Genomic DNA, 16458 nt, shown 5'->3' with positions numbered 1-16458 from the left:
AGGGGCAATAAACTAGAATTAGAAAGTCTAAGATCTGGAGCAACTGATCGCGTGGCCTAATGGATAAGGCGCTCGCCTCCGGAGCGGGAGATTGTGGGTTCGAGTCCCACCGTGATCGATTTTTTTGGTTAACATCATGAAAACACATTGCAAATGATTCTTTTCGTGAATGAGTCCAAGGTGCCGGCAGATGTCCATCAAACATACGATGGTGCATGAACTCCAAAATAACGAGGACCAAAGATATTCATTCTCTTCATCTTCCCCATTTTTAATCATACTTAAAACTAACTTCTTTCTTATAAATAAATCATTTTTTCTGTCGGGACTTGTATAATTCTCAAAGATCTTAGTTCAATAATTTCAGAAAGAGAAAACTGATTAGGGGAGAACTTAAACAACATATTTCATTAATAATATGAATTACTGGTCACCTACTACGAGTATGTCTCTGCTCTGTGCGTATGTGGTAGAGTTGCAATATATTCCCTTCCTTATTGAAGCCATGGATATTGTAGCCTTTTAACGTTCGGGGAACGACCAGCGCGGGTGGAGACAGTTTTAAACCAGTTAGAGAAAAAAAATCTTTTGATAAATCCAATAAATCTGACTCGTGTGTGCCGGTGAAAACCAGCAAAAGGGAAGATATATTTCAGTGGAATCAAATCTTGATTAATGAGAAAGAAAGCTACTATCTTTATTGATTAAACTAGCCTTGTTGTACATTGATATACATATGTGTCTCAAGCTCATAAATTCAAACCATGTGTTGTACAAGCACTGGGACTTGGCTGTCTTGGTTGTCAAAGCTTAGGTACCCACATACAAGCAAATCAAGGGGGATGGGAAGCTTTAGTGCTAAGGTACCCACATGGCTTTGGTTAAGTGGTTACTGTCATTAGTAATCATTCTCCTTCAATTATTAGCATTATTTTTATTATTTTTAACTTCAATGGTACATTATAGTTGTGCAGTTTTGCCTACTAAAGATAATCAAGTGAAACCTAACACAATGCTTTTCAAAAATTCAAACACCAATAATAATAATTAAACTGATCCAACTTTCTGTACTCCACAATACAAGCAAATAATACTATTGACCCAAAAAAATTTGACAAAAGCCATGATTATTATTTAGATAAGGAGAAGCTAGGGCCGTTGAAAAATGCAAGGATGACATGCTTTGAAATGCAAGTGGGGATTGCTCCTCCTACTCCAAACACATTCATGCTTTCTCTTACTCACCAAGATAAAGGTTCCCTTGAAAGGAATAAAAAAGCATATTAAAGTAATAAAAGCTCTTCAAAGAGAAGGTTCATCTCCTTCCCTGGTTGAGCCTTGATTGATCAAGACTGCCATATTTCATTCTAAGTACTAGTAGTTCATGTCACATTCAATCACAGAGCACACTCATTCTCACAAATGGAACCAACTCTTGCATTTGCAAGATTGATGGAAGATGTCCACAAATTTCCCCACCAACGTTTATGCATCTCTCAGCCACACTTGGTGGAGTGGGGGGATCATTAAAGCATGGTTTCTTTGTTATGAGGACTGGTGCTGCCTGATCGGTGGGTCTATCGAATGTTAACCTTGTTAGGACAAATTCATCATCTTTGTCCATTAATGCAACACCAAGGGCACAATTATGCTTCCGGAACAAACCATTCTGCAAGAAGGACGACCCGCCATTTTCATGGATTTGTGGAGCTCTATTCTGATTCATTCGTAGTTCGAAATAGAGAATAGGTTGCTGCATCATTGCTCTAGATCAGATAAATTCCATCATAAGCTTGCTTCATTCTACATGACCAGCTCAAAACGTCTTTCCAATAATGGAATGTTGGGACACTAAGGCTAAACACAATGAATTTGCTTTGGTTCTACGTACGATTTGATCAAGTAGCAGCCAAGATCAGTAACTTCCTGGTGGCATAAAGCATAGGCATACACACTCTCATGTTGTAATAAGTACTAATTTGGTAATGCTTTCTACTTTCACTGTCAATCTTTATCTTCCTTGTCTCTATCCACTTCGTAGTTCTTGAACATGCCAATTTACCACTGCAGAAGAGTGCGAATCAAGTTTACACCAACTGATGATGTTTGTACATGTTCTGGACCCCAAAATTTAGAAATCTAAATGTCTCCCAAACTTTCAATTTCAAAACCTCACTCTTTGCTGCCTCAACTAAAATTAAATAAGCACTTAATTGCAGTTGAAGAAGCAAGCCAATTCCTAATCTACTGCTCTTGGAGCTGCAGCTAACAGATGTCCAGTGAAAAAATTGCCTATACAACGGTGAAATATATCAATAAATGATTAGGAATTGCTCAGTAAATGAGATAAACGTCATCACTTCTTAAATCTTCAATACTGTTAGCCATCTTTTATAGAGGTGTCTGAACTTTCTTCACTGCCACAAGCAATACACAAGGCCTTCCAGATAGGAACCAACATCTTCATAGGTGGATGCAATTCCTACATTCGGAATTTATCTTGTAGTAAAGAAGAGAAGTAAATGAAACACTTGATCATCAATGAATTCCTACATTGTTTCTTAAAAGCTATAGTTTTCAAAATTTGCAGCCATTTTATAATGTGGGTTTCATTTTTCAAGCTTGCAAATTAACTAATCTATCACAATTTTTAAGCTAAAGTTGCATACCTTAAAAACCAGCATTAAATCTGCTTCCCCACGCAAAATAAGAGATAGGCTCCAGTAACAAGTAATTGGAGTCACACATTCTAGAAGCACAGGTTTCAAAATCTTACCGATGGGAACAAATCGGCGGGCAATTCTTCCACTGCACAGAAATGCAATTACACTTTATTGCCGGAAAGGAACAAGGAAAATAACAAAAAAAAATACTCAGGGAAGATAACTATTATCTTTTGGAAGCATGATAGTCAAAAGCTGAGGGAGGAAATAGGCATACATAAACAGCTTGGCCAATGTTAAATTTATTTAAAGGTGATGGCTTCTTAAAGGGGAAAATACCATTGGCTCAATGAGAAAACAAGTGATCACAATGTTTGACCCAAGAGATGAAAATGAAGAACTCTTTTCACCTAGATTGCTCCAACTTGGAATCCATGATTTTAAGACATGTAATAGCAAGTTGTGTTCCCTTTGCAGTACAACCTCTTATTAATTCCAGGTTAGTCATCAATTTTGAGCTTCCAAAATTAGGTGCTTTATTTAACTTCCATATATGTTATACAACCAAACTTCTCATGTAACTTATTAAAAGGATACCATAAACAAAATTAGTAATATCAATCGCTTAAAACCAGGGTATATAGAGGTATAATTCATATGCTTGTGCATTCTTTGGACAACTGTGTGGTGGGGAAGGGTGGAAGAAAATAATGATACCTTACATAATGTGTTTCAAGTTGGACCCCAAAAGCTGGCATAACCACAACAGACTCTGTTCATTCAGTAAAAAATAAGGATGAAAATATGATTCCTCAAACTGAAAGGGCATACTCAGTGCATTATTGTATTGTACCATCTAATGTTAACATAGGGTAATGCCTATTGAGAGCTCAACTTTAATAAATCTCACCTTTTACAACAGACTTCCAAAACATTAATTTGATGAGAATTGCAGTTAGAAAAAAGCTCCAGGAAAGAATGCCGACTGATATGTCCTGTTAATTGATGGCCAATATGTCAGTTAATGCCAAATGACTGGAGCAGTGGAATGAACTTGCGGAATTCGTCAATGTATAAAACAATATGACACTTTTGGTGTAAAGTTGGAAAACATTTTAGAACAGAATTTAGAGTAAAAAAAAAAGACCATTCATTGGCTCCTTCAATAAAGAATTATGCAGCAGATAAGGCATGAGTAAAGACTTTCCACATCAGGCAGCTCACTGAAACTAAGTTTCACATAACTGTTAAAGAATCTAGCATAAGCATGAATGCCAAACCAGCAAAACCAAGAGGTGTATGTATCATGATAGAGCTTAAAAAAATAAAAAATAAATAAAAGAAAGAAAAAGCTAAAAAACTAAATACCTTGACTAGAAAGAGAAGAAGGCCATTTACTAAAAGAACAAAAGCTGAGATGCATACAAGGAAACCCTTTGTATTTCTCTTCCGAACTATAATATGGTGAACATCAATTTCTTCGGAAGGCCATTTATGATCGTGCGTGTAAGTAAATCTTCGATTCGAGAACTCAACCATTATTTATATTGTGAATTTACATGATGACATGCAACACATTACACCTGCACTGAGAACAAAACATCAACAGAGAGAAAGATGTTTCAGTGAGAAGTTCTAAACATTCACACACAAGAACCTTGCTGAAGTTCCATTGTTCTTAACTAGAGAAAGAAATGGTTCAGCTTTCTGTAATCCCAACCAAACTCAGCTATGAACTGATAAAAACAAATGAATATTTTCAAGAGACACAAAATAAGGACAAATGCCAGATTATGATCAAGGAAGATACCAAATAACCAGCCTCTGAGGTTAGCCTATGGAACAATTATTTATGAGATGCTAGAGAAGTAAATAAATAAGAAGTTAGAAAAGCCAGTGAGCTCATCCCTTGACTGCAACTGAAAACAATGATGAAAAGAAGAAGGGGAAAGCAGAAACTTTGAGAGAAAAATGTTTGATAATTCCCCTCAAACCAATTAGGGTATATATACTAGTTACAAGAATACATGCTAGGTAAGAAAATAAATTAATTCCCTAATTATAATCTAATTATATCCCAATTATATCACACAATCATATCCTTAATTATATACACAATCATTGTAAATCTAGACTATTTACATGAAGTATCTCAACAGCAATGTTAGTTTACAATTATGCAATTGCACAAATATTCTACAATTCTAAATGGATTTATTTACCAAATAAAAAGCTTCTAATTTCTTTCTAAACCAAACCATTAACTTCAGTTACAGTATCAGCAACAGTGAGATAAAAGAACAAACAAATTAAAAGCTAGATCTCATTTGTTGATAAATTCCATCAAATTTATAGAGTTTATACCCCAAATAAAGGGGGAAAATAAAATAGGCACCTTAAACTCAAAAAAATCCAAATAGGTAGAGCCACCATTGAGGGTTTACTGGGGTGTGAAGCACGTAGAAGTTTAAGTGTCAGCCAAAGCTTCAATGTTCAGCTAAGCTTGGTTGCAAGCATTGCTGGAAGCCTTCACGCATGATTGGGAAATGTTGCAAGGGTTTTTGCAATTGCGAGGCAGAATTCTTAAGTAGTCACTGCTCAAATTTTAAGAGGAAATAGAGAAAACCATTTAAATTTGAAAATCTTAAAAAACAACATTTCTTTTTCAGAAATTCAGAGTTCAAAATCCGTATATGTGTGGGAAAGTGTTAGACACTCTATAGTCCAAAGACAGGAAATAATTCAATAAAATGATTGAGAATATTAAAATGAGAAACAATAACAATAATTAAACCAATTGGGCCCCCTCTTTGAATTACTTATTGCTAAGTACACTAGACAAAGCTTTAACAAAATGAATGATAAATGTAGTTTGAAAGCCGCCCACCCCACCCCCCAACCAAAATCTTAAATTTGACAATTTCAGAACTTTTATATAACAGGAATATATAAACTAGGGGCACGCCAATAAACAACCAAATCAAACGAATGAAAATTACAGCAGAATATCGACTAATTTCGTCTTCAGTTTAAAAGCATAATCTCCATATATCCATCCATCCCCACAACACCATGTAAATCTATGTCAGCTTAAATACAAAAAAAAAAGAGGCTAAATAACACTGCTCATGAAATAATTAACACGCATGGAACAACACAGGCATACCACCAACCCAGACAGATGCTCAAGACTAGATTGAACCTCTATATCGGCATACAACTTTGATAAGTAAAAAGTCCTGAAGTTACTCTGCCAAGAGAGAATTCAATTGTACAGTAAACAATAACCAATTTTCCATATTCTCATAACAATATTATGCTTTATATCCAATCAACAGAGCAATGGAATCATACAGTCAGAAACACCCATAGGATTTGCTAAAAAATCGACATCAAAACAGTCAAAATACAGAACTAAAAAGATTAATTGAAAAAAAATCAAATAATGAACTCAGTTTCTTAAAAAACAGAAATGCGTAAGCCATGATAAATGAAACATAGTGAATCTGGACTGTACCCACACGAATCAGAGTAGGGCAGCTGGGTTGTGACTCTTATCCGAGGCGGTGGAAAATAATGGCTGAGACGCGCGACAAGAATGGGCGGTCCAAATGCAGTGCGTCTCCGAGAGAGCTGAGCTGTCAGTGAAATGGGTCTGCAAATGGAGGAATCGATAGATTGGCAATGTGTGGACGAATCATAATGGCCGTGAGACTTGAAAAAAATGGAAGTGATGTCTGGTGGGGAAAAGGGAGACCTGGAGCTCGGTTTTCGTGGGAAGAAGATAAGCTGTGGATGAAGGAGATGATCTATTTGGTGACTTAGTGAAGAGGAAGAGTGGAGATGAAGGAACTGGTTTGATGGTGAAATGATGGAGGCGTCGGCTTTGGAGAGGAGAGAGGCTGCGAAAGTGAGGAGCTACTGGCCGACTGATGTGGGGGCGATGGAGATGGAGCCAAGCCGTGAGCAGCAGATGGGACGATGGGTCTCGGTTCAGGTGGGTAACGGCGCTTTTGGATTCTGTGAGGTTGTAAGGGGACGAGGGACCTGCTTTGTGGAAAGGAAAGCGAGTGAAACGACAATGCTCTAGACGTTTAGGGGGAGAGGGGGAAAAAAAATTTACCGGCTTTCCCCTCTTAATAGTAAAGGAGGTTTTACAGAGAGATTTGTAAGTTAATGTTAATATTTCGAAAACCTCATTGGAAATTTAAAATATTTTATATTTCATTAGTTAAATTTCAAATAAGAAAATATACAGTATTTTAATTTTTTTATTATTATTTATATATTTATCTATGTATTTTTTTAAAGTGTATTAAACTTTCTTTTTTATATAAGACTATTTTACTAATTTGTAAGTTTTTCTTTTCTATAATTTATAAATATGAAAATGTGAGAGAGAAAATTTGGAGTGTCAAAATTATCCTTAATTTTTTATATTATTTATATTATATTTTATTATTTAAATAAATTTATCTTAAATTTTATATTATTTTAAAATTTTAAAATTTATAAATAAATGGTAGTAGTATTTAGAATGAATTACAATTTAATTTGTGTGATTTAATAAAATATTTATTTTAATTTTTATATTTTTAAAAATCTACGATTTAGATTTTTACAATGAAAATTAAAATCTGGTTACTATCTTTAAAATTAGATTTAATTTGTGGTTAATTTTTATAAAAATAATTAAAATACTCTAGAGAGGAAATGATTCAACAAGCTTTCCCATGGCCGACAACCTATTTATTACAACTAAATCGCTGCAGATTTAAATATTAAAGAGATACACAACATTTGAATTCTCGTCGGTGGCTCATTCCTCAAAAACCTTTTTATTGCAGTATGATCGCCGTTAATTCAAATAACGGAGGGATGCACAATACTTGCACCCCATTAGTGGCTCATTCTGATATTACCACTCACATGATCGTCGAAAATCACGAAGAAGAAAATTGAAATTTATTTCGATTGATTCCATCGGTGAGAACAACCGGTCTAACATCCACCTTATGCTGGCCATGCCATCAACCGTCGTGCGGCAATAGTATGCGTTGACATCACACCACCGATATTTATTATAAACACAACTCTGCAATATTTAATAATTTAATCCTTTTAATTTTAAAACTCTCTACGGTTGATAGAAACTAATAGTATTTTAGTTCTTTTCATGAAAATTAACTGCAAATTAATTATAATTCTAATGATAGAGAATAAATTATAACTTTTTAAATATGAAAAACTAAATTATAGTGTTTTTTTTTGGAACGTTGAATCTTGGTGGTTTTATTTTTTCGAAAGGTTGAATCTTAGTAGTTTTCATTTTGAAATGTCTGATAGACTATCCTTCCGGTCTCACCTTAGTGGTTTGCTCTTTCAGATTTTACTTTAGTAAAACTTTTCTCTTTTAGGTCTTTCTCTTTGAGAGAGATCTTTCTTTTTATAATATTCTTTTTTGAGGGATAAATCAACAACGCAAATATGCACCGTCACATCTCATAAGGAGACGATATGGTTTTATGAGGGTGGGAATACGCTGGCATGCAAATAAGAAGCTAATGATTATAAGTATTGAAAAGACAAAAAAATCATACTAGTGGAACTGCAGAATAAAATCACACAAAAAGTATAAGCACAACTTCACATACTGCATAAAAAAGCAATAAAAAAAACCATTGAAAGAGAATATATCTTAAAAGAAAAGCGTAAAATAAAAATAAACATTCACAAAATAAAATTAATACTATTCATATACTATTGCAAATTGCAATTGAATTTTATTATATATATATATATATATATATATATTATAGTAATATCTCTCTATTTCAATTTATACCATAAAAGTCTATAAATTTTAATTTTAATATCACTAAAGTTTTTGTAACTTGTTATTATCCATTTACAACTTAATTTACTCATAAATTCACCCATCGCTATTAAATTTATATAAATATATCAATAATTGTCCTCCCGTATAATAAAATTTTTTAAATTTCATTTTAATTTATTTTTTAAAATTTTTATAAAATTTTCATAATAAATTATAATTATATAATTTAAAAAATATAATTAGCTTAAAATTTATTTATTTTCATTTATTGAGTTTATAGGTAGTTTAAAACTTTATATTTTATTTTAGGATGATACTATACATTTTTATTTCTATTTATTTTTATTTTATTAATTTTGTTTTAATATAAAAAAAATTATATATTGCTTTATTTTAATTACATTCAAACGCTACTTTATTTTAATTTAAACTAGGTGATGTTTTAATAAATCATTAAAAATATAAATTTATTTAATAATAATAACATATTCATATATTTTTTTCATAATGGTAATTTAATTTATTTAACAAAGCATTTAAAAGGCGGCATTTGAAATGTATGAAAGAAAATAAGAGGAATGGGTCAAAGCGGGTCTTATTGAATTGACCGCAGCCGAACGGGACGACACCAGTTTCGCTCGTATTCGCGCGAGTCGTGACTCGCTTCAACAGGTTACCATTTTATTTTGAACCATTTCCAACTCAAATTTAATTTAATTTCTATCAATTATTACCAGCAAATTAGCAAAAATTATTGTATTACAAATTACAAATTCTACAATTTTGAATATAAAAATATATATTTGTATTCTATCAATTTTAATTTTAAATTATCTTACTATTATTTAATAACCGGTACAATCCAATACATATTTATAATATTATATTATTATATTATTTTAAATTAATTTATTAAATATTTAAATTTAATATATTTAATACTTCCACTAAGGTATTAACTTAATAATGAAAAATTTTCGTTGCCCACGTATGGTATCAATAATGCTGCTTCAACCCTTCTTTAAAGCAGTAGATTTACAAAATAATAAAAATACCGAATGATTTGGTGGGTAAAATTTTCGATATTTAAATTAATACAAAATTTAAAATAAATTATTAAATAATGAGATATAATACGTATTTAGAAATTATCCATTTATATAATTTGTGAATAGTTTTATTCTAATTTTTAAAAAATCATATTATTATTAAATTTTTATCGGATAAAAATTTATCCCTAATTTATTTAAAGTCAAACACGATATAGAATAAATCGTTTGAATTATTGAATTATAACTTTATTTTCGTAGATTTTTTTAGCTTTAAAAATAAAATATATATTTTATTTAATTAGATATTTTGTAGATTTTATATGTGAATGTCAATAATAACACATTAAGATATATAAAATTGTTAAATATTATATTGTAGGTTAATAATTGATAAAAAATAAAATAAATTACACATTTGAATAAAAAAGTAAAATTCAGGATTTTCTTATGGCCATCCCATTATCATTATCATTACTAAGAATTGATTATTTTGATTTATAATGCTTGTTAATAGTATACCATTATATTTCTTTAGCAATTTTAATTATATTTACATCACATATATTATATTATAATTTATTTTTAATACTTTGAAATTTTATACATGTTTAAAATAATTGTATATATATTTTAAATAATATAGATTATGATAATTTTAAATTATTTATCAGAGAAATTCTTTGATTGTTTAACATTCATGAATTAGTTCTTATTTGTGTTTAATTTCAAGTCAATTCTTGATTTTATAAAATGATTATTCTTTTTTAATTTTAAGATAGAATATTGATTTGGATCATATAAAATCAATTAATATTGAGCCAATTTTAATTGAATTTAAAAGAAACTGTCTAGTTTTAATTTAAAATCACAAAAATATGTATGATTTTTATTTAAATTAAACTATTTTTTTGAGAAATTATAATTTTTTTAATGTTTTTATTGAATTTTGTGTGTTTGATGTTTATTAGATAGAAATATATTTTAAACGTTATTAAAATCTTAAAAAGGATGGTGGCAGAAAGATTTAAGAAAAAAAATCAAAAAATTAACTTATTTTGTTTTAAATTTATAATTTAATTTATATTAAAATAATATATATAATATCCTGTTAATAAATGAAGATAAATTTTTAATAAATTTTGATATAATAAAAAATATTAATAGAATAAATAAAATATATTATTAATTAAAAAATATAAAAATATTATATAATTTTATTTATTTTTATATTAGTGTATCTGATTTAATATGTTAAATTAGTATTTTATAATATAATTTTTATATTATTTTTATGATAATATTTAAAAATTAATGTTATTTATTAATGATATAATATTAAAAATATTATTTTGACATAAATGGTATTAAGAGGTTATGAGCGAAAAAATGAAAAAATCGGACGTTTTTGTAATTTTCCCAACAAAAAATCTATATTTTTAGAGAGTAGTTATTTGTAAATAATAGATGGGGGAATGGCTACTGCTTGCTTACTGGCGTGATAACTCGAGCTGTGCTCGCTCCTGATCCGAGTTCCGAGTTACGCAACTCACCTGGGAGAGTTGACCATAAAAACGATGTTTGATTTCGCTTTTTAAAATACAGAACCTCGAAGAGAGGTGAGAGACATCTCCAATGGCGTCTTCTAATCCGTTCAACAATTCCGTACTTCCAGTGTCCATTTCACCAAGCGGCGAAGAGAAGGAGAAGGAGCGGCTCATCAGAGGAGGCGATGAAAAGATTTTTAGAGGATCCGCCATGACCAAGCGAGGAGCCTATGCTGCTATTTCTTACATGTCTTGTGCTGGTACCTGCTTTATATCCATTTAGCTCCATAATTCAAGAAAATTTCTCATTATCTGTTTTATCAGTTACTCAAAATCGATTTTCTTCAATTAACTTTCTTAATTGATTGGTTTTCGTTGTAGAGCAGGGATAATATTATTAGATTTTGCTCATTTCTGGATTTCAGTTTGGTTGACATGTAATTTGCATGATGCAACAGTTCTAATTTTGTAAATGATCTAGGTTAAGGATACGGTTTTTTTTATTGGTTTTTGTTTGTAGAGCAGGATAACGTTATTAGATTCTGCAAAATTTTGGATTTGAGTTTTGTTGACATGTGATTTGGACGAGACACTAGCTCTAATTTTGGAAATGATCTAGCGTTAAGGTTGTGAATTGATTAGCGGTGCTCATTTAGATTCCAAGGCATTACTATCTGGCATCTTTTTCTATTGGGTCTCGTGAAGTTATAGTGTGAGCTCCCAAATTTTATTTATTTTTGCTTCCTTATTCTGTTATTATTTTGAAGAATCGTACAATTTAACTTTCAACTTGACATCTATGAATATAAGGTCGTCTTTTTTTGTTTTTGCCTTACATTCCGCTCGAAAATGGACGTTTGAGTACAAAAACATATAGTCGTTCTGAACTTTCGAGGGAAAGAATGAATTAGGAATAGAGACTCATTTGCAATGCTATTGCAGGAGAAATATTTACCTGTCCTAAAGACATCAATCTTAGATGTCGATGAAGTATAGGTCTTAAAAAATGTAGGTGCTCCTGAAATTAAGATGTGTCTGTCAATGGAATATGCTATGAAATTTCTTCTATTCTACCTACTTCCTATCCTTCTGCTCTTTGTAATGATAGTTTGCACTATGGGTTGCTTTTTCAGCTCATCTGGTAATGACACTAGAATTAGTATGACTCTTTTGGTTTTTATTACAGCAGTTGGTTTGGCCACTTATAAGTTTTCCATCTGTTTGCAGTGCTTTTGGTAATGTTCAATAAAGCAGCTCTTTCTTCTTATAACTTCCCTAGTGCAAACGTGATAACACTATTTCAGGTGATCTTTATTGTTTAGTCTTTAATAACTAAATATGATGCAATTAGTGCCATCATCATGTGCCACTTTTATTCTATTTCTATATTTTTTACCCACTTATTTTGGAGACCAATTAATGTCTTAAAGTAATATGTCATGCCTGTGTCCTCCATGGTCACTTTTCTGCAAATAGCATTGTTGCATACATCTGCTTTCCCATTTCAAATAAATGAAGCTAATTTTACTTTATTTTTTTTATCAGAAGCTAATTTTACTTGAAAGAGAGAACTATAGTGCAAGATGGGGATTATAACTCTAGAGTATAATTGGATAAGGATATCCCATTTTGAAGATTAGAATTATTAATTTGCCCAAATGACTCAAAGCAATGTAGGTTAAGCTTTGGAAATTTCCAGTTCGTTGTGCTCACTGCTCATAACAATTTCTTCAATTATTTTGATGTGTAATGAAGATATCTTTTATGTCTTTTCTTGAAAAACTGTATTTACACATTCAATTTGTTTCTTGTAGATGATAAATTATGATATCATTTACATGGTTTTCATGTCTTCAACCCTCCCTTTCCCCCCCCAACCCCCTCTTCTTTTGATATATAATTTTACACGCTCAATTTGTTTCTTGTAGATGATTAGTTCAACCTCATTTCTATACGCATTGAGACGCTGGAAGATCATCTCTTTCATTGCTGGTGAATCTTTACCTATTTCTGATAGCAACACTACTTTTGTATCATTTGAGACATTGATGCACACCCTTCCGCTTTCAGTTGCCTATTTGCTTTACATGGTACATCTCTCTGTATAATGTTGAATAATTTTCTTCCGAAGACCTTTTTTTTTGCTTGTAACTAATGTCTACCTGTTCTTCCATTTTCTCCTTGAAAGCTAGTTACAATGGAGTCTGTTCGTGGTGTAAACGTTCCCATGTACACCACTCTAAGGCGAACTACAGTGGCATTTACAATGATTATGGAGTACTTTCTGGCAGGGCAGAGGTATACAATTCCTATTGTTGGAAGGTAAATGCTTTTTTTTTGCTGCTGATTTTCTCAGTATATATTTTTTCCTTGGCAATTACAACATAAGAGACAATAATATCATGCATGCGTCAGAATGATGTTGCTTGGCACTGTAAAATCTGCCTGGAGGGCAACAGTTTGCTTGTGTGGGTGTTTCCTGGGGAAAAGGTTAGAAATGGATCCGGGAAGGAATACAACAAATCTTATGCAACTTGAAATCACAGATTAGATTGGACTATGTAGAAATTATATCACAATGAATGCTGCTGTCTAATATAGACTAAATATCTCGTTTTGTTTCAGAAGTTCCTTTGGATTCCTAGGAATAATCTCTATTTGACAGTTCCCTAGAAAGTCAAACGACTTCCTTTGTCAAAATAGTCATGGTTTTATTGTAATGTGTCTGATTGCTTCATTGAACTGAATAAATTAAGAATGTTATCAGTGTTGGAGTGATTCTTCTTGGTGCATTTATTGCGGGAGCTCGTGACTTGTCATTTGACTTCTATGGCTATGCTGTTGTCTTCTTGGCCAACATTACGACAGCAATATATCTTGCAACTATAAGCCGCATTGGTAGAACTTTCAGCTTTTTCTCTTAACTTCATTTCCGCCACCTTTTGAAATTTCTTTGGAGAACTCGTATTTATGATCTCAAAATCATTTTGTTCTGTGCTAATCTATTCCTTTCTACAGGGAAATCCAGTGGCCTTAATAGCTTTGGCCTTATGTGGTGCAACGGTAACATATCCAAACTGAATCATGCATTAGGAATATTCTAATGTTTGCCTGAATTAATACATTTCAAATTTCTTTGTATGCCCTCTCAGATTTTGTATTCTTTGCCTGAATAACTCTTCTTGTTTCTTTTCCTATGGTAGGAATTATATGTGGACCGGTTTTGCTGTTGTGGACATTTTTTCGTGGTGAATTGGAGATGACAATCAATTTCCCCCTTCTGTTTTCCCTTGGTTTCTTGGTATGATCTTCTAGCTATAGAAGTACCTCTTTTCTTCGTTGTGATCTACTTCTTGTAATTGATAATGCTTATAGAGCTGCTCTATGGTTAGTTCACTTCACTCGCATTTTGCTTGAATGAAGTTTTTCCATCATATGCCTTTCAGTTGACTCCTCTTTGTATGTATATGTAATTTTATCTGTATCTAGATCTAAACCAGGAAAAAAATGTGCCTTTGACTCCTGAATTAATTAGCAATGGAACATTTGAGAACCGGAGATCAGTTGATATATTTATTTCTACAACTGACTGCAATTTCATTCTAGCATTTATTCAATATTTTATGTTGGAAGTGTTTTTAGTATATTGAGTTTGGGTGTATTCAACACTAATCTTTCTAGGCACAAGTCATCTTTGTTCTGTTGTTTCCTTGTTACTGTGTTTCTAAATACACTGAACCCATCATGCAGCAGATTTGACTTGTATTTCTTTTTCCTTTGCCAGGCCGTGCTCCTTCTTTCCTGCACACTAGCATTCTTCTTGAATTACAGTATATTTCTGAACACTACTCTGAATTCAGCACTCACACAGACGATTTGTGGTAACCTGAAGGTTTGTTTACTGACTATTTAGTCTACTGATTTAATGCAGAACCATTCTTTTCTTTAAAGCCATTTTGGTGCTATTCAAAACAATAAATCTGCTACACTCATATGCACCAAAGCCATGCCATTAGTGAAGTTTATGAAAATTTCTGTACATAGTTGCATAAGGGCTGCAAGCTAATAAACTGAAGTACTTTGGTTGACAATACCGGTTTTTGCAGTTGTATCATTATATTCTTGCCTAGTCATTTCCATATATGGTTTTCAGTTTTCTTGAGTATTTTGTTGTAGGACTTCTTTACCATTGGACTTGGCTGGATGATTTTTGGTGGGCTTCCTTTTGACATTGTGAGTATATCCTTTCTCTTCTTCACATACCTTACTAATATACTTTTATCAATCTCTACATCCCCTCTCTGATATAATATTTATTTACTTGCTTTACAGTTCAATGTTATTGGACAATTTCTTGGTTTTCTTGGCTCTGGTTTGTATGCATATTATAAGCTCATAGGGAGGTAATACCTCAGACGATATGGCAACATTACGTAACTGGAGGTTGAGAGTAGCTGCACTAATTCTCAGACTTCCTCGTCTGTCGTAATGGTATGGGTTCTTGGAAGAGATTAACTCGCATCAACGAGATTTATGCTCAATCGAAGTTGCTGATCCTACCTCTTAAACAAGCCTGCTTTTGGTTGCCTTCGCAACCTCCAGCGTCACTACAATGACGATTTGTGCTAATTTTTTTCACCATTCAAACACAATAGATGCAGAAATTTTATAGAAAGCGTATATTTGTTAGAAGAACTTCCTACAAATTACAGTGTGAGCGATTCTTACAATCCCCTCCCTTCTGATGCCTCAATACATGCAATCTGATGTATAACTGACGAAATTCGAATGACAATATCCTTCATAGCCCTTAATCCTAGGTCCTTGTTTTACACATAATTCATTCTATTTGTTTATTTATCTTCCTCAACTTTCCTTATACTAGATTACATACATTGCATAGAAGAAGGGAAATTAAATATATAAAAATAAAGGGTGTTTTATTTTTTTGTTTTCATTTGGTTACAACAATCAATATTGACCAGAAAGACTGATAAACTATGAGTATAGACATGGTTTATGTTTTGGAAAAATTATGCAACTACAAGTACATGATCTGGTTTGGATCCATATCAATAGTTCAGGAATGGAAACTGAATCGTAATATTTTCTTAAAAAAATTATTTATTTTACCTATTAAAATCATTGATTTTGATCTGAAATCATACCGTGTATGGACCATTTTACATTATTGCATTTGCAAACTTAATTTTGTTAAGAAAATTGGGAGTGAGAGTTTGAATTTAGGTTTTGTATGTTTCACAAAAAAAATTTTTTTAGTTGGACAAGCTAAATAATTTTCTACTGTTTGACGCTCTTATTAATATATCTATATATAAAATTTTTAATATATTTTATTT

General features: G+C 31.8%; 2 protein-coding genes and 1 non-coding gene across 8 annotated transcripts; 2 read left to right on the top strand and 1 right to left on the bottom strand.

Annotated features, from left to right (window-relative positions):
- The first annotated feature begins 45 nt into the window (after positions 1 to 45).
- On the top strand, positions 46 to 118 carry TRNAR-CCG. Its single transcript has one exon. It is a non-coding gene; the product is annotated as a tRNA-Arg (tRNA).
- A 1143-nt stretch (positions 119 to 1261) lies between these two features.
- Positions 1262 to 6745, bottom strand: LOC110611988. 6 transcript variants are annotated; one of them, XM_021752588.2, is made up of 6 exons: positions 6181 to 6745; positions 4032 to 4246; positions 3574 to 3658; positions 3381 to 3435; positions 2670 to 2808; positions 1262 to 2482 (listed from the first exon to the last, which is right to left on the bottom strand). In XM_021752588.2, exons 2-6 carry the CDS (start codon positions 4200 to 4202, stop codon positions 2381 to 2383), a joined length of 552 nt encoding a protein of 183 aa, XP_021608280.1. In that variant the 5' UTR covers positions 4203 to 4246; positions 6181 to 6745; the 3' UTR covers positions 1262 to 2380. The 6 variants fall into 6 exon arrangements, with proteins under 6 accessions (XP_021608280.1, XP_021608281.1, XP_021608279.1 ...); XM_021752589.2 differs by having other exon boundaries at positions 6185 to 6745; XM_021752587.2 differs by having other exon boundaries at positions 4032 to 4251; positions 6181 to 6744.
- A 4286-nt stretch (positions 6746 to 11031) lies between these two features.
- LOC110612197 (UDP-N-acetylglucosamine transporter UGNT1) lies at positions 11032 to 15917 on the top strand. Its single transcript, XM_021752903.2, has 10 exons — positions 11032 to 11358; positions 12326 to 12402; positions 13027 to 13188; positions 13287 to 13420; positions 13866 to 13996; positions 14117 to 14161; positions 14302 to 14399; positions 14883 to 14990; positions 15275 to 15331; positions 15431 to 15917. Exons 1-10 carry the CDS (start codon positions 11187 to 11189, stop codon positions 15503 to 15505), a joined length of 1059 nt encoding a protein of 352 aa, XP_021608595.1. The 5' UTR covers positions 11032 to 11186; the 3' UTR covers positions 15506 to 15917.
- Positions 15918 to 16458: the final 541 nt, after the last annotated feature.

Source organism: Manihot esculenta, chromosome 3 (genome assembly GCF_001659605.2).
Source record: "Manihot esculenta cultivar AM560-2 chromosome 3, M.esculenta_v8, whole genome shotgun sequence".
Lineage (NCBI taxonomy): Eukaryota > Viridiplantae > Streptophyta > Magnoliopsida > Malpighiales > Euphorbiaceae > Manihot > Manihot esculenta.
The sequence above is the reverse complement of the archived record's forward strand: the minus strand, read 5'-3'. Positions and strand labels throughout refer to the sequence as shown.

Coding starts and splice junctions, on each gene's coding strand:
- LOC110612197 (XM_021752903.2), top strand. CDS start 11,187: ATGGCGTCTTCTAATCCGTTCAACAATTCCGTACTTCCAGTGTCCATT. Junction 14,162..14,301: donor TGGCCTTATGTGGTGCAACG/GTAACATATCCA, acceptor TTCCTATGGTAG/GAATTATATGTGGACCGGTT. Junction 14,400..14,882: donor TGTTTTCCCTTGGTTTCTTG/GTATGATCTTCT, acceptor TTCCTTTGCCAG/GCCGTGCTCCTTCTTTCCTG.
- LOC110611988 (XM_021752588.2), bottom strand. CDS start 4,202: ATGGTTGAGTTCTCGAATCGAAGATTTACTTACACGCACGATCATAAA. Junction 3,436..3,573: donor TTGGAAGTCTGTTGTAAAAG/GTGAGATTTATT, acceptor CTGAATGAACAG/AGTCTGTTGTGGTTATGCCA. Junction 2,483..2,669: donor ATTTAATGCTGGTTTTTAAG/GTATGCAACTTT, acceptor TTCCGAATGTAG/GAATTGCATCCACCTATGAA.